The sequence below is a fragment of the Colius striatus genome, chromosome 4, assembly GCF_028858725.1.
Source record: "Colius striatus isolate bColStr4 chromosome 4, bColStr4.1.hap1, whole genome shotgun sequence".
NCBI classification, from domain to species: Eukaryota; Metazoa; Chordata; class Aves; order Coliiformes; family Coliidae; genus Colius; species Colius striatus.
Window position 1 is genome coordinate 53,464,285 of NC_084762.1, and position 23,438 is coordinate 53,487,722.

The 23,438-nt window shown below is 39.8% G+C and overlaps 1 protein-coding gene across 2 annotated transcripts in view; it reads left to right on the forward strand.

Moving 5' to 3' along the window:
- The window catches only part of SPIDR (scaffold protein involved in DNA repair), a 202,150-nt gene that overhangs the window by 11,202 nt on the left and 167,510 nt on the right, over positions 1-23,438 (forward strand). For both annotated transcript variants that reach the window (XM_061995488.1, XM_061995487.1), the window contains exon 5: positions 1,267-1,424. In XM_061995488.1, the coding sequence (XP_061851472.1) occupies positions 1,267-1,424 (158 nt within the window). The remainder of the gene's footprint in view (positions 1-1,266; positions 1,425-23,438) is intronic.

A 23,438-nucleotide genomic window follows, 5' to 3' on the forward strand; every position in this document is an offset into this window, starting at 1 on the left:
GTTAGTACTGGAACATGACAAGATAAAACATTGCCTCGTATTTTACTAAGGAATTTATACTGCTGTTACAAGTTGCATGCAGTTGGCCACACAGCCTCAAGAGAGACCTCTTTGTCCTACCTGGTCACTGATGTCTGCGTTTAAAGTTTCTGATGAAAGCTTCCTCCTAGTTAGAAACAGAAATGCATTAATGTGTGTGAAAAAGCAGGCAACACCAGAGCAGTGTGTTTATTTGTCTGGGGGACTTCAGTTTGCAAGTTTCGTGAAGAAACTGTGATTTAGACTGTAGTATCTTCTAGACTCAGCAGAGCTACTGCCACAGTTCCATGGATCTATACAGATGCTTGGAGCATTCTGCAGGTGCCTTCTTTCTCTGCTGCCTCTCCTCTCCTTTATACATGACTCTTTCAGTGTTAGAAATGTGACATTTACAAAAGTAAACCCAAAAAAGCTTTCATCCGTCTTCCTCTGAGCATGATCATTCATGCAAAATACAATAAGATTCTTCTTCTCAGAACCTGTTGGCACTTGGACCTGAAGGGTGGTGGGGCTGCTATGGCAGCTCGGGCTTCTACTGCCTTCAGGAGATCCTTGGAGGTGTGAGTGGCTTTGGGGAATTGCATTAAAAAACAGCCAGTTATGAGGATGGTGGAAAAACAGCTCTACATCTCTGTCTGCATCTCTTTGTTTATTGCCATTTTATTGTGGGGTTTGTTGTTGTTTTTTTAAAAACACCCCTCTTCTGTTTTCTTATGCATGATTCTAGTAATTTATCCTAAACAATCCTTTGCCTAATGTGCTTCAAGGACTGATTTGCAGAATTGTGTATTTAGCCATGGTGTTTTAGGAGGTGACCATTTCAGATAGCGCTTTTTTTTTAAATTTATTTCCCTGTGAGGGTTACCACTAATTGCAGATGTGAACTTAAACCAAATTTTCATCTGTTTCACATCCCTGTCTAAGGTATTTGCTTAGAACAAATAATTCTGAACAAGTAACTTGGAAAATCGACTACAACTGGGGAAAAAACACCCCTCTTTGTGGGCAGTACTTTGATTTTTTTTTTTTAATCTAACTTCTTTAGAGAAGATTGAGATTTGGCTTTTATGAGAGACAGGATTACATATAAAGATCAGCTGAACATATGCAAACAATAACACTGTGTTTTTCCTTCTAAGTTCAGGATGACTGTAGTATTACTCTGACTTCATGCTTATGAATAAAAATGGTGACTAAGAAAAACTCTTCAAAAATATTTTATTTTAGATGAATTGGAGTTCATTGAATTGGAGAAGGATAGCGATTCCACCGATGGCTGTGATGGTGCAGAAAAGGAAAATAGCTCACTGGAGATATCCAACTCAGACTCTTGCACAAATCTTAATTCTCTGCCTGTCAAAGAGGAGAATGATGAGCTTTCTAAGGTAAGACACTGTTTCAAGTCTAAGAAAAAAAAGCTTCTACTGTAATTATGGAGCATATTAATATTTAATTGCTTTTAATTTGGAGGAATGTGATGGTTTCCTTACCTTATCTCTCCAGAAGAAATTCGGTACACAAGGCATTTTCTATGACTGTCAAACCTCAAAATGAAGCAGTGCCTCACGTGGAGCTTGGTAGAGTGGTCACTGAATCACAGGATGATTGAGGCAGGAAGGCATCTCTGGGGATCATCTGGTCAAACCTCAGTGCTCGAAGCAGGGTCAGCTGGAGATGGTTGCTCAGGGCTGCGTCTGTTTGGGGTTTTAGTATCTCCAAGGACAGAGACTCCACAACCTTTCTGGGCAACCTATGCCAGCACTTGGTTACCCTTGCAGTAAGGAAACTTATGTTTAAGTGGAATTTCTTGCATTTCAGTGTGTGCACAAAAAGTAACCAAGTGGGTAGGTTTCTCATCAGAGAGGTAATGATCTAGGTTCTCTATGGCCCTCTTGCCTGTAGCAAGTTGATGTCTGAATTTCCTGCAATGTGGTAGGTGAGGCTGTTAACCCATTTCTCTTCAATACTTTGAGACCTTGATTATGTGAAGTGAACAGAGAATGTTCTCAGAGTGATGATGAGGCAAGGGACTAATTACAGGACTCCTTTTTCAGTGGTTAGGATTGTGGAGCTCAGGGGAACAACAGTAAATATTGACTCTTATCAGCTAAGACTTGGCAGCTTTTTTTTCCTGTAGGAAAAAAACTCTCTTTTTTTGTAAAGAAGCCATGCTGTGCTGAATAAATGGCAGAAATTTTCATCTTGATTCACGTTACAGTGAAATGACTTGTATTAAGACTCCAGATTTGACAGTATTGTAGGCACAGTTAGCATTTTAATCTCGGATGCTGGAGGCTGGCTGCATCCATCAGCGAGCCCCCGCGCCTGCAGCGTTCCCAGGGATGGGAGAGAGCGGCGGCCAGCTGGCCTGCACAGTCGGCCGAGGACTGATCAGGGGGGCACGGCAGAGCAGAGCGGCGGGACTGGTTTTGACGGACCTGAAGGAGGCCGAGGAGGGCGCTGACCCTACTCCTCGGAGCCCAGCGAGAGGGCAAGAGGCTGCGCTCATCTGGCAGCAGGGGAAACTCAGTTGGACGAGGGGTTGGTTCCGGGAGCCTGGCTCGGCTGCCGGCGCCGCCCAGAGCCCCGAAGCCGCAGAGGCCACACGCTCCCTGCCTCCTGCGGGCCGCCGCGCGGCTTCCGGACCAGCGGACAGGCACTGCCGGCGGGACCCCGGCAGAGGGCGCCGCAGGCCCGGGCTGCGCGGCTCCGGCGCCTCCCGCGGGCGCGGCCCGCCGGCGGCCGCTGTGCCGGCGGCGCGGAGAGCGGCGGGGCCGGCCCGGGCAGGCGGGACGGGCCCACGCCGTCGCCTGCAGGGTAGGGAGGGCAGTGGGTCGGCACGCGAAAGGCTGTTGTCGAAGCGGCTTAAAGCCGTACTAAAACTCATCGTAACTTACGTATTTATTAAAATTGCTGCTGTGATAGAGGATAGCTGCGGTGTGATAGTGAGCTCTGGGTGCAGAGGAAGAGCAATCCCCAGTTTGCCAGTGATTCGGTCCCATATCAGGATTCTGCTGCCTTTCTGGGGACACTGCCTTACTGCAGACAGAGGGTGAAAAAAGTGGGTCAAAGAAGTGGGTCTGGACCTGGCATGTTGGCAGTGTGGCGGTGTTTGTGGTGACGCAATGTGACACGGCTCTTGGCTCCCTCACATGGGTGTCCATAGCAGTTAAGCATCTATACATCAAGGCTTTAGTCAAGTATTTTTCAGGTTCTTGAATAACTGATTTTTTTAAATAGCTCAAGTCCTGAGCTGCAGTATCAGAATTATGCACAGTCTGCACAAAGCTGGGAAAACACAACTGGGATTTACACAAGCAGTAAAAGTAGTTCTGCTTTTATTACACCAGCATGACTTACTCCAGTGTAGATGGACAGTTGGATAACTGTTATGAGACATGTTCATGTTAGTAAATGGTGCTCATGAGAGGACTTTTTTGGGTGCAACCATACTGTAATAAAAAGTTTTTAACCCTAACCAGAATAGATACGCTACCACAAAAGACATGGGTACGTTGGGAGTCTGAGGATACCCCTGCAGATTTCCCCTTTCTCCTTCCCAGTTGGAGTGCCATGCTATGGGAATTTTCATGGGTGGTCACCATCACCATCACCAATAATCTTTCTTCTGGGAATTTGGTGTATGCAGGAGGGTAAATCCCTAGTGATTGCTGTGCCTGTTGCAGTCTTTGTTTTGCTTTACTTGGATATGCTGTTTTCTTAACAAAAAAAATGCAGGCAAGCTGTTAGAGAGATTTCCAAAAAATAATAGAAAAGCAGTGCTCACTATAGGAGGTTATTTGGTATATGAGTATTCTTTAAAAAGGCCTGTTAATTTTGTGGCCTAGTTCACGATGGGGGAAAGAAAAAAAGCCAAATGTTGATCTATCATCATTTTTGTGGTATTTACTAAATCTCTGGAACCTAATGAAGTGTGTGGAAAATCAAAAGACCATGAAATTTATTTTACGCCACTTCAAAACATGCCAAATACCAAGAGGTTCTGGAGGTTTAGGATTGCTGCCAAAATGTCTTTATGGTAGTATTTATCCATGGTAGGAGTATACTAGGTTTCTAATGGGAAATCTCAAAAGATGAATTTTATTACTTTTTTTTCCTCTTACATACCAATAGATCTAGTCTGAAAATTACTTTTATTCAGTGATAATTATGTATGTAGAAAAAGTTCATGTGTTGTTTTGATATGAAGATAAAACTCTTGCTTATCTGTAGGATGTAAAGCTACAGACCTGATTCAGTTTATGTTCCAAGTCCCTGTACTGTTTATTTCCTATCAACTAGCCACCTCTGATGTGTAAAGCTGCTTGATAATGAGAAAGACTAGTGAAGCCGGTCCTGTGTTGAGCAGATGTTAGCTAATGTTGGGGTTTAGTCCAATTCAGAATTTTTGAAGAAAACGTGCAAGCTCTGACTTGGTCATGCTTTCCTTTGTATATTTTTAATGGACAGGAGAGTTATTTTTTTTAATCAGGAACTTTCCTTTGACCTATAACTGGCTGAATTTTTGCTTAAAGTAATGTAGGACAAAAACCTGGCAAGGCCTAATCCCTGATGGTTTTATTCTGAGAGTTCCTCTGCTTTCAGTTGCTTGTGGTGAATGCCTGAGTTGGCCCTTTTTTTTTTGTTTGTTTCTTGAGACTATGATGCAAAAAATAAAGGTTAGCCATTAAGATTAGTTTTTCAGCATACATGTTTTCCAGAAAAGTACCATGTAGTCACCTCAGAATTCCCCTAATATATATTTATGCTTTGGTAATAGCTACATTTTTGCCTGACATGTGCAGAGACTTTGTTTCATGAAATGAAGTTCTGTGTTGTGTAATAATTGTTCATTTCTGAGTTGTTTTCAACTTCTAAATATTTTAATGCTTGTGATTAAATCTAACGCCCTTGTAGGTGAATTCATGCCATACTACCTCCTAAACTCTGGTCCTGTGCACCAAGTGTCATCATCTCCTTTAATATAACACTTAATCACTTAAACTAGGCCAGCATTTTTATGGAGTACATAATTTTGATATCTTGCAGAGTATGGTATTTTCTTTTTTTGTCTCATGCTCACTCAATGACTTATTACTGTCTTAATTTTGCATTTTAAAAAAACTCAAACTCTGTCCTTCTGTGCTGTTACATTGAGGGGGATTCAACATACCTAATGAAATTGTGAAGGAATCACTTAAAATATGAGTAGGCCAAGATTCTGCTTTAAGTTCTGGGCCTGCTTTTATGTCCTTGCTCTCTTGATCCATTATAATGGTAATTATAACTATCATTGGCTTGGTGATTAGAATTGAGTCTAGAACTGTTGTGTAACAGAATTTAAAATAGGTTGTCTCGAGTTAGGGAATCATTACTATCACAAATGGAATTTGTGTCGTCCTGTCAGACTGATAACACTGATAAAGGCCAATGATGTGACCATGTTATTGCAATCTCTTATTTTTGTCACTCCATTACCAAAGGAAACTTCTTAGAATATATACAAAAATTATGCCCAAGCTTAGCCTTATTTATAAATGTGTATTTCATGGGATACTTCATGCTGGAGGGGACTTCAAAATGTCACCATTTCAACCTGCACAAAGCAGGCTCAGGTACAAGGACAGACAAGGTTGTTTAGCGCTTTATCCAATTGTATCTTGGAAATCTTAAAGGATGGAGACAGCATAACCAGTCTGGACAACACCCTTCTTTTGTCCCTGCCTTACCCCTTGTCTCCCCAAAACCAGAACCTTACTTTTCTGGATAGAGCTGATGTCTTCTAGCAGGGCTCTTTTGATGGGCTTTTTAGTCAAAACCTCTTAATTAAAAGACTGAGTCCACTAGTAGTACAGAAACAGATGCCTTTTGCATTCATATCAGCAAGGTAGAATGATTTATATCTGAACTACTAGACAGAAATGAATTTGTGCACCAGCTGCTTTCTGCTATAACCCATCTACAGGGAAGCCTCTGCATTGTCTGATCCAGAAATTAATCCTTGAAGCCTTTTTTTGTTAGTCACAGAGAATAGTGCACATCTCGACTTTCTGTTTCCATGATTTGTTCAAATTATCAGAATAGGAACCAGCACATTTCTGGGTGAGCTGTGTCCATCTGTATTGTAGCTAACTTCTTTTAAGTCTCCAGTTAAACAGTGACTCCATTAATTTTAAACTGGGATCAAATATACTAGTTCAATTAATACTTAACCGGCTTACATGTTCGCTGCTTTGATGGTTTAAAGTAGTTTGGGAAGACTTCTCTTTATAATTCTGAGACAGGAGTTCAAATCTCAATGTAGCTCAACTGACTCATTATCCTCTTCAAGGATGATGCAGTCAGTCATAAGAGTATCTTGGCACTCATTAAGTATCTTTTCAGTGGTGTGAAAATGTTGAAAGTCCATGGTGACCATTCAGAAGGAAGTTTCTTTGATCAGAGTTGTGTGCACGCTTGCAGATGTGTGTGTATGCTCTTGAAGGTGATCCAGAGTATCACTGAGGTAAGAGTATCACTGAGGTAGTTGTATTTCTTTGTGCCTGGTTTGTGAAATTCTCTGGATGTCTTATTAACTAAATATAACAAACTCCAGCGTACCACATCCTGGGTGTACAAAACCTGATAGATTGCAGAAGCTACTGCAGTGACATAAACAGACTTTAAACTCTGCTGCCTTGTGTTGTCATTCCCAGGCTGTATTTTTATGTTGTTTGAAGCACTAGGCTGTTTGTGCATGTTAATCCGACTCCTCTGCTTTGTTTAACTTAAGGCTTCAGCTGAGTCACATATTCTTTCTTGCACAGCTCTGGAGAGCAACAATTTTAACTGCAGCTGACAGCATTGTTATCTCAGCATCTACGTATTGAATGCACCCTTCTTTACTGTCTTTCCCTCCCTCCTCCTCAAGTTTGCCTGGTGTTTTAAACAAGATTCAAGTGGCCTGTGTGTGTTTTTCTGTGGCTGCATGCCGTAGGAGACATCTGTATTTCCTCAGGCCTGGCACTTCTCAGCAGCGTTGCTCTCTTTGCCAGCACCGCAGAAGGTCTTCAGGAGTGCTAGGGAGAAGCAAAGTGGTGTATGTTTGCCCTGTCAGGGCCCTGGCCTCCATCTCAAGAGGTTAAGCAAAGAAAGAGGGTGTCATCTGTCTCCCGTTAAGTAGCCTTGTCTGTTCTGGTGCTATGACAGAAGAATCTACAGGGAAGAGCAGAATGTGCAGGAATGCAATGCTCTCCTCTGAAGGAGAGAAAGCATAAAGGCAAAGGAGTTAACTGGAGACTTTTGTCTTACTTGTTTCCCTGCCTCTGAGTAGGCTCTCTAAGGTTTGTTTTTATGGATAATTCGCTAGTAGTTTTGCACTCTACAAAGAGCTGCGAAGACGGTGAGAAAGCTGCTGGTTTTTAGTCTGTCTAAACTATTTCCTACTTGTGTTTCAGGACTCCTCAGGCCGAATTGAAGGAGAGATTTGTTTGAATTTGCTTTTAAATCCTTTTTGAAGGAAATGGTGAAAGAGAAGTTTTAGTGGAATACATAGGACCAGTCTTAATAATTTCTTGCTGTGGTAACTATGCTTTCTAAATATCAGTTCTGGAAGGAGACAAAAGAGTAGCTTGGCTAATGGCTTGAATTATCTAAAAGCCTTTTGTTCAGTCTTTTTTGATGGCTTGTCACTTTGTTTTAAAAATAATTTATTGATCTTTTTGTGGCTCATTCTGTCACCCATCATGCCAGTTTGTTGCATCAAAGAATCACAGAATCTTAAGGACAGGAACGGACCTCAAAAGATCATCTAGTCCAACTTCCCTGCCAGAGCACAGGACCACCAGGCAAATGTCCGAATATATTGGCAAAAGTAAAATACTCTTTACTATCAATATGGTTAGCTGCATCCAGTGTTGAAGAAAACAGTTCTTATCCTTTTGAAGTACCTGTTGGAGTCGCAGCTTGCATCTTTTCACAAGTGAACCTTACTCATCTAGGGGTTGTGGCAGTAGTACAAGAAAGGCATACGCATGGCTATCTAGAAAAAAACCTCGTGTCATACTGTTTATAGAATGGCTGTTAAGTGAAAGTAAGACATTTCTATGTCCAAGTCATCCACTTCCTGGTAGTAGAGGTAAAATATGAAGTGCACCAAAATCATCCAAGTATCCCTGTATTTAGGCTTCATCTTCTTGTAAATTTATTGTCATTTTTCACTAAAACAGAACTGTTCCTTTGATGGTAAGGTTTAGTGTATACCAGCTCTTTGTAGAATCCACTGACTTGTGAAGATCTGCAATTAAATTTAGAATACCTTAGAAAACACAGCAAGATGTTTAACCTCAAGGTTACTAAAAAAACCCCGAGGTTGTTACACTGTATTTCTCCCTTTCTAATGGATGAAGCTTTTGTATATCTGTACTTACTCTTACCTCAGAAGGAAGAAGGCAGCTATGTGAGGTTTTGTTTTGTTTTGTGGGTTTTTTAAAGTCGTGCTACTGTATCTTTTGATTTGAAAGAATGCAGTTTGGTGGTATGGTATGGGAAGAAGTTCCTGACTCCCCTCACCATGTGGAAGTGTGTTGGATAGATAGAGAGGAGTAAATGGAATAAAACTAGCAGTGTTTATAACAAAACTTAAGAAATTTAGAAGTGGGAACTTTTTTTGAGATCGGGGGTTGGCTTTCCTGGGGACAGTGGAATGTCACTCAGGTGGGGTGAAAACTCAATGTCTCTTATATCCAGTTTTGCAGGGTCTGTGTCATGTTCTGTTGCTCTCACTTTGTGATAAACAGTTCCTATACAATGTCTGAATCATCTGTAGGATGAGTAAATGACATTTCAGATTTAGAGTTCTTTTGTTATCAGGACACTTACATTCCAGACTAATAATCCTGGTGACTGATTAACCCTTTCTGTGGAGACAGTCTATAGTGATGGGCAAGGACTCCATAACTATGACAAGTTAAAAAAGATTTTGCCTGCTCTGCAGGAATCTGTTAACACACTGTTTTGTGTATGTCAGCTGTATACCACCCTACTCCTATGCTTCTGGATTTTTTCCCTTTAGCATGTCACTATTTGCCTTCAGACCAGGGCAGCAGCCTTGACTACTTGATGGTTTTGTCACTGTCAGTCCTTAGTCTCTCTGGAAATAGAAATTATTACTTTGTATGATATCTTTCCCACAACTCACTACCTCAACCCAGCTTTATTATTCCCACTTCCTGGATACATGAAGAAGCTGTTGTACCTGACTGTTGATTCACTGCTCAGTCCCAGCACAGTGGCATACTTTTTGACTCAGTCCCAGTCATTCTCCTCCTACTCTGTCTCCTCTTCCCAGCACAGTCACTATTTTGCTCTTCCCCATTCCCCCTCACCTGGTCGTTGCTCAGTCTCAGGTCACCACTTTTCTCTTACCTAGTACAACTATTTAGTTCTGTGCCATCAGATACTCTTGTCTGGTTGCAGGTCTTCAGACGTGATGGCTGTGGCATCTCCTCACATCAGGTGTGTCACTGGCGTGGTGCTGTTGTGGCCTTGTTTTCTCTTTGTAGGAATCCCAGTGGGATTGATGCTTCTGAAAAGAAATGACTTGTTGATATTTTTCAGACACCTTGATGCTTTCCTGAGCATGGGAAATAGACCACTGACACTAAGTGAGAAAAGCAGACTGGAACTGTCTACTTGTGAAGGCAAACGCAGTGGGTAGAGCAACTTCATCCTGACATAAAGTAGTCGTGGACAAGAAGAGTTGAGGCTTCTGTTGGGGTTTAAATACTCTGAAAAGCTACTAAAAGCACTACAACAAAAGCACTACAAAAGTGAGGGGCTACAATGATCCTTGGTAGATTCCCCTACAGCTATTCCCATGTTTTTGTGCTGTGGACTTTTCAATGTCTATGGATTTTGTCCTCTTACTTTCACCACCCTTGGTGCTTTCTCTGCAGAGCAATTGAAAAGCCACATACTAAAAGATGATATTGCAAATGGATCTCCACTTGGGGCAATACAGTGGGTACCCTTTGTAGCTCTTAGTTCTCTACCACCTGCTGTGTGGCTTCTGTAAGGTGTTTGGTTCACATAGTCTAGTTTATGCTTTCCTCATATTTTTAATAAAACTTTCTGAACAGATATAGAAATGGAGAGAAGTCTTTGAAACAGTAGAGATTTTCTATAGGCTGATGACTGTAGCCAGACTTGCCTAGAGAAAGATTTAGCTTCCCCAGTGTGAGCTGGTGACAAGTTTCACAGACTGAGTTTCTTGAACTTGTTTGGTTGGGTGAGGTAGAGGTGCAAAGGTAACCCTGGGGGGGGAGTTGTCTGTTTTTATTTTTTTATTTGAAATTTTTAGGTTTTATTACTAATTGGAGAAGCATTATGGTTTTCTTTTTAAACATATACATTTGGTCAAGTATATTTAGGCGTCATCATTTTTTTTTTTTTTAAATGATACTGAGTTTCGGTGTGAATCTGGTATGTTCCAGTGATAAAACGGTTTGTTTAGGATATGAAACACATCAGGATCTTTTGGAATGGGAAAACAGTATAACTAGAAATATAACAAGAATAAATACAAATCCGCAACCCTGAACTCCTTCTGGGATAAACAGGGCAACTGCAGCTCCCTTTTGGAGCATGTATGTTATTGCATGAGTGTATAATGGTGTGGGCTGAGGTTGGAAATTAGGTGCATAAGGCTAAAGTAATAATGTTACTCATAAACTGATGACATAGAGTTGTTATATTGAAGGCTCATCTGTTTCAGGTCCTGATTTGTGATAGTATTGGTATAAAAGTGTACAGCTATGTTAAACATTGTGTAGTCGAAAGAGATCTCTACTGTTTTCTAAGCCAGAAGTTGCACCAAGATTATTAAGTCTGAGAAACAGTCTGAGTTTTATCCTTTAATATCTAGCTTAGTGTCTTTCCAAAGCAATTTAAGTTCATACTCTTCAGTCATTTGATGGGTATGGATACCTCATTCTAATAATGCATTGTAAGTTGAAGACAGAACTAGAAAAAAGGCTATTTAATTGTGACAATTGTAGATAAAGCATCATATTTCCTTTCACTCTGGTCTTTGCAGACATGTACAGTGAAAAGAATAATATTACAGATAGTAACGTAACAGTTTTACAGAGCTACTTGGAAAACCAGATTATACAAGTGTATACCAGAAAATTTCACCAGTGGTGAGCTTTGGCTAATATGTTCCTCCTTTACAAGACTCAACTGGATTATGCTTACAGTGTATGATACTTGTGATGTGTTGGGAGGATATAAGAGTGTTTATATGGTGTTTACTTATTGGTTTAGAAAGGAAGGATTAAGGCAGCTCTTTGCGCTAAAGCTTTGACATCAGCTTCAGCCTGTAGTTATTGGAGGAGGAGGTAAGCAGAGAAAGAAATACATTGTTCTCTCACATAGCTTGTGGGGGAAATTTGATTACAAAAATATCAGGTTTTGTAGACTTTTCAAATGGTACAAATTTAGGACAAGGAAATAAAATAGGATGTAACTGCTATTCTCATACGCCTAAAAAGCAGTGAGGCAAATAGCAGAAAAGATTGTAAGTTTAAACAACAAAATCAATGTTTTTACAAGAAACAAGTCTGTAAAAAATGCAAGAAGGTGATTCTTTCCATCTCCTTTTTAACCTTGTGGTGCACTTGAGTCTCATTTTCCACACTGATTTGAGAGTTTTTTTGCCATGCAAACAGTAGAGCTAGATTTGTTTCTTACATTGTTTTTGACTTGTGGCTTACATTACTTACAATTTAAAGATTCTGTGATGTTTTTCTTTCCTTTATTGTTAATAACTTGGTACTAACCACGAGTTGTAGAGGAAAAAAGTAGTTAAGTGGTCAGCAGAACAAAGCAAAGAATTCTTTTCTATAAGCTGACTTTACAATTTTAGATAATTTTTTCCCATACATATTGATAGCTTCTTCAGTCTGATGAGCACAAAGGAGAAACTAGGTCCATGAAAAGATATGGTTTGGTTTCTTCAGTGTTTAAAGAAATAATAATTAAAAAAAAAACAGGAAAGGTGAATGCATAAGTTCTATTGATAAGTAAGATACTGAACTGATTCATCACTTCCGTGTATGAGTCTAAGTGAGAAGTATTGCACATATTTCTTTGCCTCCTGTTGTGGATGCTGAGTATAAATATTTATGTTAGTTAACATAACCATAGTTCGTTGTGTTAGGAGGTAAGTGGAAGAAATAATTGGGGTAAAGATGGAAAGGAAAATTAGAACATGATTTTATATAGTATTGGAAGGCAAGGTAATTTCTATGGCACACTTCGGTGGTGCAAATCACTTTTTGAAAACCAGAATGACAGTGAGATTTAAGGAGGTGAAGGAAGTTGCTCTGTAGTATTGTGAAGTACTCCACATAATTTTCTGTCATAAGTTCACAATTACTTTGAACATTCCCAGGTTGGTACTTCAGCACATTTAATGCAGCAGTTACTTGTGGATCATGACTTCAAAAATTTCATTGTCAGGAAGCAAAACTTTTAAAATTCTCTGCTGGAGAATTTAAATTCTACTCATCTGTTACTTAATTGGCAACAATTAATTTATAAGCATTTTGGAAAGTGTTGGTGGAAGTTTTCTATCTGCCTTGCGTGCTCTACATGCTCTGGAGTCAGTACTTCTGAACAGTCAGAAGTAATAATGTAAGCAATAAGCATTCAGTTTTCACAGAGTCATGATCCATGTCGTCATCACAGAGCTGAAGAAGTAAGACTACTGTTGATATAATGTGTGGTGGTTTATTTTCACATTTTGAGCAGGGAGGGATGATTTAAGAGACCACTGAATGCTAATTTCTGTTGCTTTGTTACCATGCATCTTTTAAATGGAAGAACAGCAAATGGATTTAATTTTTATGAGATTTGCAGCCAGTGGATCATAAAAATTCCCCATCTGTTTGTTAGCAGCACAATGCTCACTCCTTAAGAGAATAAAGAAGATGATCATGTAGCTTAAGTGTTTTCCTGAAAACCAGTGTGAACTGAATGAATGAATTAAATGTCCTGAAGGAGATCCCCAAATGTTGGTAGTGTTGTGGGATTTAATTGCAAGAAAAGTATGTTTCAATGTGGATTTTTTTCCTCTACAGCACTATGACTTTTTTTTTTTTAATGCATTTCATTGATCAGGCTCCTTAGCTGGCATAAAGTCATTGAACACAAGTCACCACTTTTTGCATTTTTTGGTACGGGTCTCAGCAAGATACTTCTTAACTTTTCTGCAGCTTCTTTAGGTGTTGCAGCAATAACCCATCTGTGATCCCTTCTGATTGCTTTCTTTGTTGACACTAAAAATATTAAGAGGTTATACCGTATTACCAGACTTCAATGGAGTTTGGTTTAAAAGCGATTGGACAGTTGTTTTGTGGAGAAAATTCCATTAAGCTAATAAGCCAAATGATGCTCTGTTCGGAATTTGTGAGTTGCAACTCACTCCACTTTACTGGGGATGTGTTCACTTGCTTTGTACTTCTTTGCTCTATGCATTTCATATAGGCCAATGTCCCAAATAGGTTGCTGGTTTCAACAAGTCTCTGGTGTGAGTTGTTCTTGCTGTTCTTCCTTTGTTTTCTTCATCTTCACAATGTTTTAATTGCTGCTTTATTGTGCATTGAAGTCCTAGGCTTCCAAAGTCTGCTTAGCATGTTATCTTCCATGCATTATGCCGTTGCTTATGGGATTAAATCAAGAGGAAGTCAGGTTTGCTCTTTACATCTAAAATGCAGAGTGAATCTGATAGGTTACTTCTATTTAGTGAAACTGAAACTTCATACCTGGTACCTCAGCCTCTCTGGCAGGCGTTAGTCCAAGTATGATCAGTTTCTAAAAAGAATAATGCTTTAATTTTTATAGACAAAACTAGACTAATTGCATGTGTAGAAATATAAACAAAAGTTGCTGGAAAAAGTTAGAAAACTTTTTGTTGTTTTGTTTTAACTATGTAGTGTTGTGGAGAGAGGAAATTGTACTGTGAAAAATCAATACTTGATAAAACTCAGAAACCATGCAGAGGACAAACTAAGGCAGATGGTGCATAATAAAATGGGAGCATAAAACTAAAGTGAAGAAGGTGTTAGTTAAAGACATAAAGGAATTAACAAAAAGTGAGAATGAAATTAAAACTGAAGAAACTGACTTTGAGTACAAATGTTTTACAATTGTGAAACTATGTAGAACCCAGAAGCCTGATGAGTTGTATGACATTGTTACTGTGGTTAAATGTGTTCGGGACTACAAGTGTGTACATTTGCTTTTAGAAAAATACGTCAACCTGTGGTAACTTTTGAAGAAGAAAATACACACACATCCCACCCGAAGCCAAAGCTGGAATTGATAGAAATAAAAACCAAGTATCTAGAAATACATTTCCCTATATATCTGGCAATTAACATCATCTCCTACCCCTGCAAACAGTAATAACTTATGTTTTATAAATTGAAAGGTCTTGAGTTTTGTATGCATAGTCAGGTACAATTTGTTTGCCTCTGTTTGCATTCATTGTGACCACAGATCACGTAAATCCGGTTATGTTGCCCCACAGGTAGCTAGACATTTTTTCCTTTCACCTATTTTCTGTGCTTTGCATCTGGTAATAAGTAATTTCCAGACCAAAGTGTTAAAAGGACTGACAGTTCAGGTGTTATAAAACAGCAATAGAAATAAAATGATTCAAGTTTGACTATTCCAGAAGCTCAAAGGCAACACTCACCTAATTCTGGCATTATCCTGGTTTTACTCGCCTATGTATGTGATTGTATCTCTCATGTGCTATTGCACTTCCTGCTCTGCTGAAGTCGTGTTTTATGTTGCATCTGCACTTAAGGACTCACTCTTGTTACAAATCTGTCCTAAATTCTTTCACCCTCTAAATGGGTATTTTCACTATGTTTAAAAATAGGGGAGGATAAAGTAGGCAAACACGTTAGATTGTCAAGTTCTGCAACACTGCTGACAGTAAGTGTTCTTAGCTTTAATGGCAAATGACCAGGCTCTCAAATGAGTTAACATAAAGTGATAACGGGGCTACAAGGTATTGCTGTTCTTTTGCAGTTTCTGAGTCTTGTTTACGCTTGTTTTTAATGAGAGTGAACCCATCTGTTATAGTATTCCTTCATTTAAATTGACAAATGATGCTAAGAAAACAAAAATATTCCTCTTAACTAGATTTCCTTTTTCCTACCTGGCAGGTATGTATCTAGCTGTAGTTGTGTGCTGTTGTGGTTGCTTTCATATGTATGTAGTCAAAGATGGTTAGAGATTTATGTCTCAGGATTCAACTGTGCTTTGAAAATGGGTCTTTACCATTAAAATTATTAGTGGATAGGTGAGGTTTTCTTTTGTATGGTAAATAAAAACATAATGTGCTGCAATTGAAAGTTTTAATTCAAACAGTTTGTACTAAAGTCAGGGAATGTGTTAAGGCTGGCTTTGATCCTGGTGCAGCTAATTGCATCCGTTCACTTGAGATTCCCTAAGCCACAAACGAAAATATTCTAGGACATAACAAACTGAAATTCTTCATGTTCCAGAGAGATGAGGTGGTTTAAGAGAAGTGCAATGGAGCACAGGCCTTGCTGACTTTTGTGTTCCACTACAAAATATGAGAACTTACTTGCTTTATGTTTTAATTGTAAGAGATCCCAACTTTTCTTTCTTTTTTTTTTTTTTCTTTAAAATCCTATTCATGGTCTTGAAGGATGTAAGAACAAACGATTTTATGGCATGCATACTTTAACAAAACAATAAAAAATAATCTCACCCTGTTTGAGCTAAAGTCGTGTGTGCATTTGCTTAGAGGCTGTAAACGGTGCTGCATGTTAGGAAGACAAGTAGCCTGCATGATTGCGGTAAATGTGTCACATCCTGCCCTCAACTTTGCCCTCCTTGGAGGCTCTGGCAGTCTCCCTGTGGTTTGCCCACTAGCCAGCTGGGAGTGTCTCTTGAGAAAACTTCCCTAACCTGTGGATCTGGTTCTCGAGCAAACTTTCAGACTTAACAGTATCTTGGTACTGCTTGCCAAACCCAATTAGGAGAGGCGCAAGAGTACTGGGGCAGGCTTTCAAAGTTTGTTGGAGAACTCATCTGTAATTTTGTGACAAATTTAATTGCGTGTATTCAAAGCATGTGGCATGGGGATTACTATGGAGGGTTTTTTTTTTCTCCTTGACAACCAAGTAAACTCCTTTGTAAACATGAAACTACTGAAGAGCTTCCTTCTTCTGTAAAAATCTTCCCACATCTCTGCTGCAGGAGTAGTGTTAGATGCATACAGTGTGAATGCCATTGCATCTTTGTTAAATAAATATGACCTGCTCCTTCCATAGGGATTTTTAAAAGTAACCTTTCAAATTGAGGCGTATCGTGGGAAATTTATGTGTCTTGATAAGAATTCCCTGTCAATTGTGTCATCAGCAGTCAGTGTGTTTCTTATTTAAATGCCTTTTCTTCATGTAATTTACCTAACTCGATATTCACTTTATCTCTGTTACTTATTTAGGTGCCCTCTTTGATCTGGAGTTTGACTGCAGAAAGACAAGATTAGGCATTATCTCCACTGTTGTTTCACTTGTTCTGTGAAAATTTTCACTTACAGGTGATTGTGTTCAGGTGATCATTAACTGTTTATAGAGAGCTTTTAAAATATTAATTCTTCAAGTAGTCCCATTCTCTAGTTTGTACTGATAAACACGTGTGCAGGTTTTTCCATACGTGAATGTCCTTGGTGTATCCCACAAAGAGACAAAGAAAATGGTTTAAGAAATGTGTTTTTCATACCTCCCTAGATTTTTTTTTTTTTTTTTTTTTTTGCTTTGGGATGTCATTACTCAGTAGCATTTTGAGCATCAAAAAATATACCCACAGAACATCAATGACATTATTTCTTTCTCATTATGTTTTCTTCAGCCTTGGGGCGTTAAAGCAGACTTATTTTCTCCACTGTTATTGTATTGATGCTAATAATATTTTAATTTGAAAGACATAAACACAATTCTGGTTGGAAGCAAAGAACTTCTGAAAGGGTTTTCTGTGATACTAAACAGGGACTACTAAAAGGGCTTAATTGTTTCCTTTACTAGTTTTATCATCTCTTTGATTGGCAGATATTTCATTTCTATAGTCGTAACAGTGGATTGCAGTGTGTAATAGTCAAGGTGAAAAATAATCAGTGTAACTTTCACATATAACACAGACTCCTGATATTGGAAGGTCTGGGCAGAGATGTGGGTCATCTCCAAGATGAGTGTGTTGCATGTTTTATTAGAGAATCTGTAACTAGACGAAAATGTTTTCATCTTTCAGCTGATGGATGAAGCGTGGTGAAACACTGATCAGCTATTAACTGATGTAGCTTTTCAGATTTGTGCTGAAATGGTAGAAGCAGCTTCAGTGGGCTGTCCAGGTAGGGAGCATGTTTGCCTTACTGTCTCCTGTATATCCCTCTGGACTGTGTGATAGGCTGAGGATGTGTGTGCAGAAAGTAATGAGGAAACTGAATCCCTTTTGTCATTGTGGCTGATGGCCTGGCTGGAAGGTGTTGCTGGAGGCTTGCGCCAGGACATTGGTGGGCTTGTAGGAAGCAGGTATGGGCCCTGAACAGGTAACTGGGGATAGCCTCGTCAGCAGTTACCTGTGAGCTGGTTTTGATCCTGCATCAATGGGTGTCAAATGTCTTCATCAGTATCAGTGATTGAAGAGGGGAATAGGACATCAGAGAGAGAAGAGGTGACAGACCAGAGGAGGCAGAGACTTGAGACTAAGCTATGGAGAGAAAGAGGGGGAGTCCTAGAGGGAGGAAATACAGAAAAGGGACATAATAGACATGTTATAGAGAGGAAGTACATCAGGTTCATGGTTCATTAAGTTTATTTTGCCTGTCCTTCTTCTACTTGTTTGCTTTTCGTCTTATGACAAGAGCATTCGCATAATCCATTTGTGCATGACATAACTGTATAACTGATCATCCCCTATGGAAGCGTTGCATGAGCTGCCTGCCGAGTTGCCTCTGCGTGAGGGCTGGATGAGGAAGTGAGTCAGGGGCAGCCCTGGCACAGCAGCCAGTGTCTGCCCTCACTACCTGGCTGAGTGCTGCACTGGAATTTTCCAGGTAGGGCACGGAGAGAGGTGAGAGGGAGAGCGCGTGGGATGGGATTTGGACAGGGAAGGGCTCGTCCTGGTGAGAACTGCCTGTGCACTGAGCTTCTGGTACACGAGGGAACACCCAATGATATGAATAAATCAGGGGAAAAAGGCAGTGGATGCATTTAAAAATATCTAATGCAGCCTTTGTGTTTTATTACCTTTTCATTGCCGTTTTCCTTTATTAATTTGAAACATACACTGACTTCTTTTTCTCTCTCTCTCCAGCATGGATTTCAACACATTTTTGTGCGGGTGCCAAGAACACTGTGTTCTGTTAAGTCACGGGGTGACGTAGGGTGCTGGCCTGCTGCCAACCTGGGTCAAGTTCATTCAAATAAGTTTCAGTGGTGGCTTCTGCTGCCTGAGCCCTGTCAGTCCTGCCTTTGCATGGTAGGTGGCTCTGTTGCGTTAGTTTTCTGAAGAGCTTGGGCTTTCAGGGCTTTAAATTTTACAGGTTTTTGAATTTTCTGTAATATTTCAGAAGGATTTAAAAAAGAAAGCCTGACCTCGCATGAATCCATGAGGAGAAAAAAAGATGGCCACGGGTTTACTGAGCAGAACAAGGTCTGCAAGTTGTAGCATGTGTTTGTTTTCCTTTCTCTGACTGCTGACTTTTATTACTGTTTTTTTGACTCCTGTCCTTGTGATGGCTTTTAGTCACAGCGTGTACTTTTTGTCTTTTGAAGCAGGAGCTACTCCTGAGATTCCAGTGACAAAATCCCCCATGTGACCAAAATAGATGAAATGGCACATAGTGCACAAAAGGGGCAACGTCTCTGCTAGGTTAATGACTTCCCTTTCCTACAGGATTTGGTGTTTTGCTCTCTTAGCCCTGGAGCTTTGGATGGCTCTTAAAAATGCATAAAATAAATAAATCTCTTCTTTAGGGTGAGCTTACCGGGTACACGATTGTCCCATGGCATGGCATTGAAAAGTCAGACCAGTGTTTTTGGTCTCTTTATTCTAGCTTCCCTTTCAGGGGACTGTGTTGTTGCTGCTTTGCATAGTAACATACTTTTCCTTCCTGTAACCCTACCAGAAATCACACTAGATCTCCTCCCCTCCCCTTCACTTCCAGTAACTGCTCCGTGAGCAATAATTTTTGGAACTGCTGGCAAAATAAGAGTCTTTGACAAGCTCATAAAATCCTTACAACAGGATAGCAGTTATAACGCCAGAGACACCACTAAGTGGTCTCTTAGACAAGTCTTGATATTTTAGTATTTGATGAGAAACCCATTCTTCCCATTTGCTTCTGGGATACATATTTTTAACTAAGAATGAGATCTCTGGGAAAATTTGGTGTTTCCAAAGAGGGGTGATTAGTTTTAAAGACAATGGAATTTACAGGTCATGATTTAGATCTGTTTTAACCATCTCTTACCAGACAGATTAGCCATTTTATTTTGATTTTCATTTTTTTTAGCTGTGCATCAAGATTCTAGGTCTTGGCTCACTTGATGTTTGGCTTTTAAGGGAGAGAAACATAGTAGTGTCAGGTTCCCATGATTCAACACCCACTCCTGAGTTACCTGTCCGTGCTTGCTGGCTTATCTTCCCTGTGTGGGAGAGTGGAGGATGATCAGATTTGTGTTCATCACTAGGTGTCACTCACTTGCAATTACTCAAAGTAGGTTTCAGGGCAAAATTAAAACCTCTCTTGCTTCCTACCTCACCCAGATTGGGGGTGGAGGAAGGTATGAAATGGTATGAAATCTGGAAAAGAATTTTTCCTCCATCCTTTTTTTCCATAAAACTATTGTCTATGGTGTTTTGTATTTTTAAAGCTTTATAGCATAACTTGATCTGTATTTTTGTGTTCTCTTGATGCAAGATAAAATTTTCTTGTATATTTTCAATGATGTTTTCTTCCCTCTGTTATCAAGCATGTGAAAACTTAAGGAGTAGTAGATAGCGTTGTAAAAGATACAGAAATCTATCTCAAGGGAGGTGCAGCAGTGAAGCTTTACAGGATCACTTGAAAGAATGCTTGGAAAAAAACAGGAGACGACAGGACTCATAAAATTGTTCTTTGGAATTGACCACTTAGCTATGTTGAGCAAAGGATGGTGATTAAAAATTGTGCACGTATAAAGATGATTTATACTTCTGTTATCTAACAAATTGTGTGGAATGTGGTGCCTCGACTGAGTCCTGGTCAGCCATCTCCTGCGTCAGGCGATTAGTATGGGGAATGTATGTTCAGTTGTTGAGCTGGAGAATGTTTCAAAATTCTAACACCAATGCTGAAAAAAATAAAAGGGTGAGAGGAGAAAACTTAAGCAATAAAAGTCAATAGATTTATTCAGAACTGTTCGATGCACACCAAATGCTCTAAATATTTTATTCCACAATGAGGGTTTCCAGAGTGTGTACAAGTGTCCATGCAGACAACTGGAAACTTTATTGGCATGGGTAATGATTTTCTTCTCCTGTATCTCCCAGCTTTCCCCTTTATTGAAATGTGATGTGTCTTTGATCCAACTTGGTTCAGTCATTTGGTTTGGAGGCTGGGACTGCTGTGGGATCAAAATGTTTCATAGACTCCTCCTTTCCTCCTTTAGGTTCAAGTGAACTAGGTCTGTGTCCAAGTTTGTCCCCTTAGGAAATTGACCGTCCTGGAGGGTCAACAGGCAGCGCTTACTCAGAAAGGTTCTCTAAATGGCTTCAATGGTGTTTAAACATGGACTTCGAGTGTCAGTTAAAAAATGATGAAAAACTTAAACTTGCCTATCGTACATTTTATTTTTTCCCTTCTCTCCCATGTAACCAGAAGCGTTAGTTTAAAAGGTGTAACGTTATACAGAAATTACCTTGCCATTCCTTTCCTTACACATCAGTAGTACTGGCTGTTTGAGATCAAATGTTTTTCTGCGGAAGGTGTCCGAAGGCAGAGAAACCCCTCCTAGACAAAAATTATTATTCCTGTGGACCTGGAGCAATGATATGTTGAAGGTAACAATAATGGAGCAAATCTGCTACAGACTTGAAAATATAGGAAGAAGGAAAGATTTGTGGTTTGTGCTGAATAAGAAATATTCTTAGCACCAGCCTACCCCTCTGCACAACATATATGTGGATATCCTTAGAAGTTATGCACTAACTGTATAAACAAGTAAATCTCTTAAGCTCTGTGTCGTACCCTGTGTTTGCAGTGTCTTTGCTCATATTTAGGCCCTAAAACCAGCATGAACTTCTTATGACAGCTGAGAAGAAAACACACAGCCTCCACTGATACCTGCACAGATATGACAGAACTCTTAATCATACGATTTAGTTTCCCTTTGCGAAGATTATAGGTTAAAAGATTCATCTCCTTGTTCTATCTTGGATTACTAAGTGTTTGTGGCTGTGTGTCATGGTATTTATCTAGTCCACATGTTGTATTTGAATTTAACTGAGAGTGTGTTTGGATGAATAAAGTAGCATCATTTCTTTCCCTTCCCCTGAAGGAGAGGTGGGTTTCTTTTAAGGTATGGCAGCTATTATGACTAACTATATAATTACACCTTTAATCAGAGTAAAATATTTTAGATACACAGTAGCCCTATTTGGCCCCTCAGTGCTGAACTGAAAACCCTCTAAAGATGCATAGTATGGCCTGTAGTCATCATCGTCACCTTTAATCACTCAGCATATTAAAGCCACTGTGCAAGAGTGTACATGGCTCTGGTTTACTTTTGGGGGTGGTGGTGGGCCACTGTAAATCAATTTTTCTGTCCCTAAATCTGCAAGGATGCTATTGTGTGTCTCTTACTGTCTCTGGTCATCATTTTGTAGGCATTCAATGAATTTCTTCTACTTTTGTGTTTGAAAGCTGATGTGGCTTTCAAGGTGCGGGGAGAAGTTTTTACTCCATCCAGGCTACCAAGGGATGTGGAAAGCAACTTGTTCAATGCACAGTTCAGGTGCATGACCCTCAGAAAGCCTCGCTTCCTCTAAACAATGAGCTAAATGAACATGTCCACAGCTCCTCAAAGACGCAGCTCAGCTACTTTCTGAGCTGGTCTGATTTTATGCAAGCTAAATGGGGATCTCTGATTTCTGGCATATTGGGATTCATCCTCAAAACAAAAAAAAAGATACTGCTACAACTAGTTTAGCAGTTTTGTAATTTACACACTCCACCCTAGGATTAATCCTATTATTTTAATAAAACCTAGTAAGTGCTGTTTCTTGCAGACCTCAATTATGTTAGCAGCTGTTTTTAAAAGAAATCTTTTCCTCTAGTTGAAATACAGATACTTCCAATATTTACTTCTACCATGCTTCATGTTTTTCCTGATGCATTTGTTTTACATCTTTTTTCTTTTTTGTGCAAAGAAGGTGAGTCAAGGAGGAAAGGAATGGACAGATGTATCATAGTGAAGTAGAAGGAACAACTAGAATCCCAGTTCTGTCAAATAGAGCCAGATGCATGCATTTCACAAGGTGGCATACGCAGTTTGGTTTTGTTGTCATCTCTAAAGCTAACATTTGCTAGTTTTGGGAGAAAAGATTAAATATTGTTTGGAGCAGAATTGAAAATGGCTGAGAATACTCTTCAAGAAGGCTAGAAAGAGCTGAGGATTGTGCCACAGCAACTGACCTCACACTGAAAGGCCCAGAGTCAGAAGCGAGCAGATGTGTGGGTCCAAGACGCATGTGCCTGACAGAGTTTTTGGGCTTAATTATGCATGGTCTATTTTACTTCACCATAACTGAAAAAAGGTGAGCTTCATGTTTGCAAAATGATCATGATAAGGCTAGAGCTTGTTGCTTGCATGTTTTCTTACAACTTGCTGGGCATACAAACATTGCATAGGGATGTTGGTAGAGCACTAAGATAAGGGCAGTTAGTTAAACATAATAAACGGGAAAGCTTTTGTAAAAATGTGCAGACAACTGCATTCAGCACAACTGTTGATGGCTTGGCCTTGAGCTGAGTTGGTGGAGCTGCTGCTGCCTGACTGCCAAGATAATATGTATGATGTAATCGTGCCAAGCCCACACTGTCATGGAATTACAGCAAAAGCTGTATATGTGAGTTGGGCACGTTCCCAGTTACATTCAGGTACAGCGACGAGTTAATTGGAACAGTTTTGCCAATGCTGTATAAGTATTGTTACAGTTTGAAGTAGTTCTTTTGGGGCATGAAAGGCAAATTAATTCTCTTTTCCTGTCCAGGTGCTAGAGAACATAGTCTCTAGTTAGTACCTTTGTTTATCTAACTCTTGTATTAAGCAAGC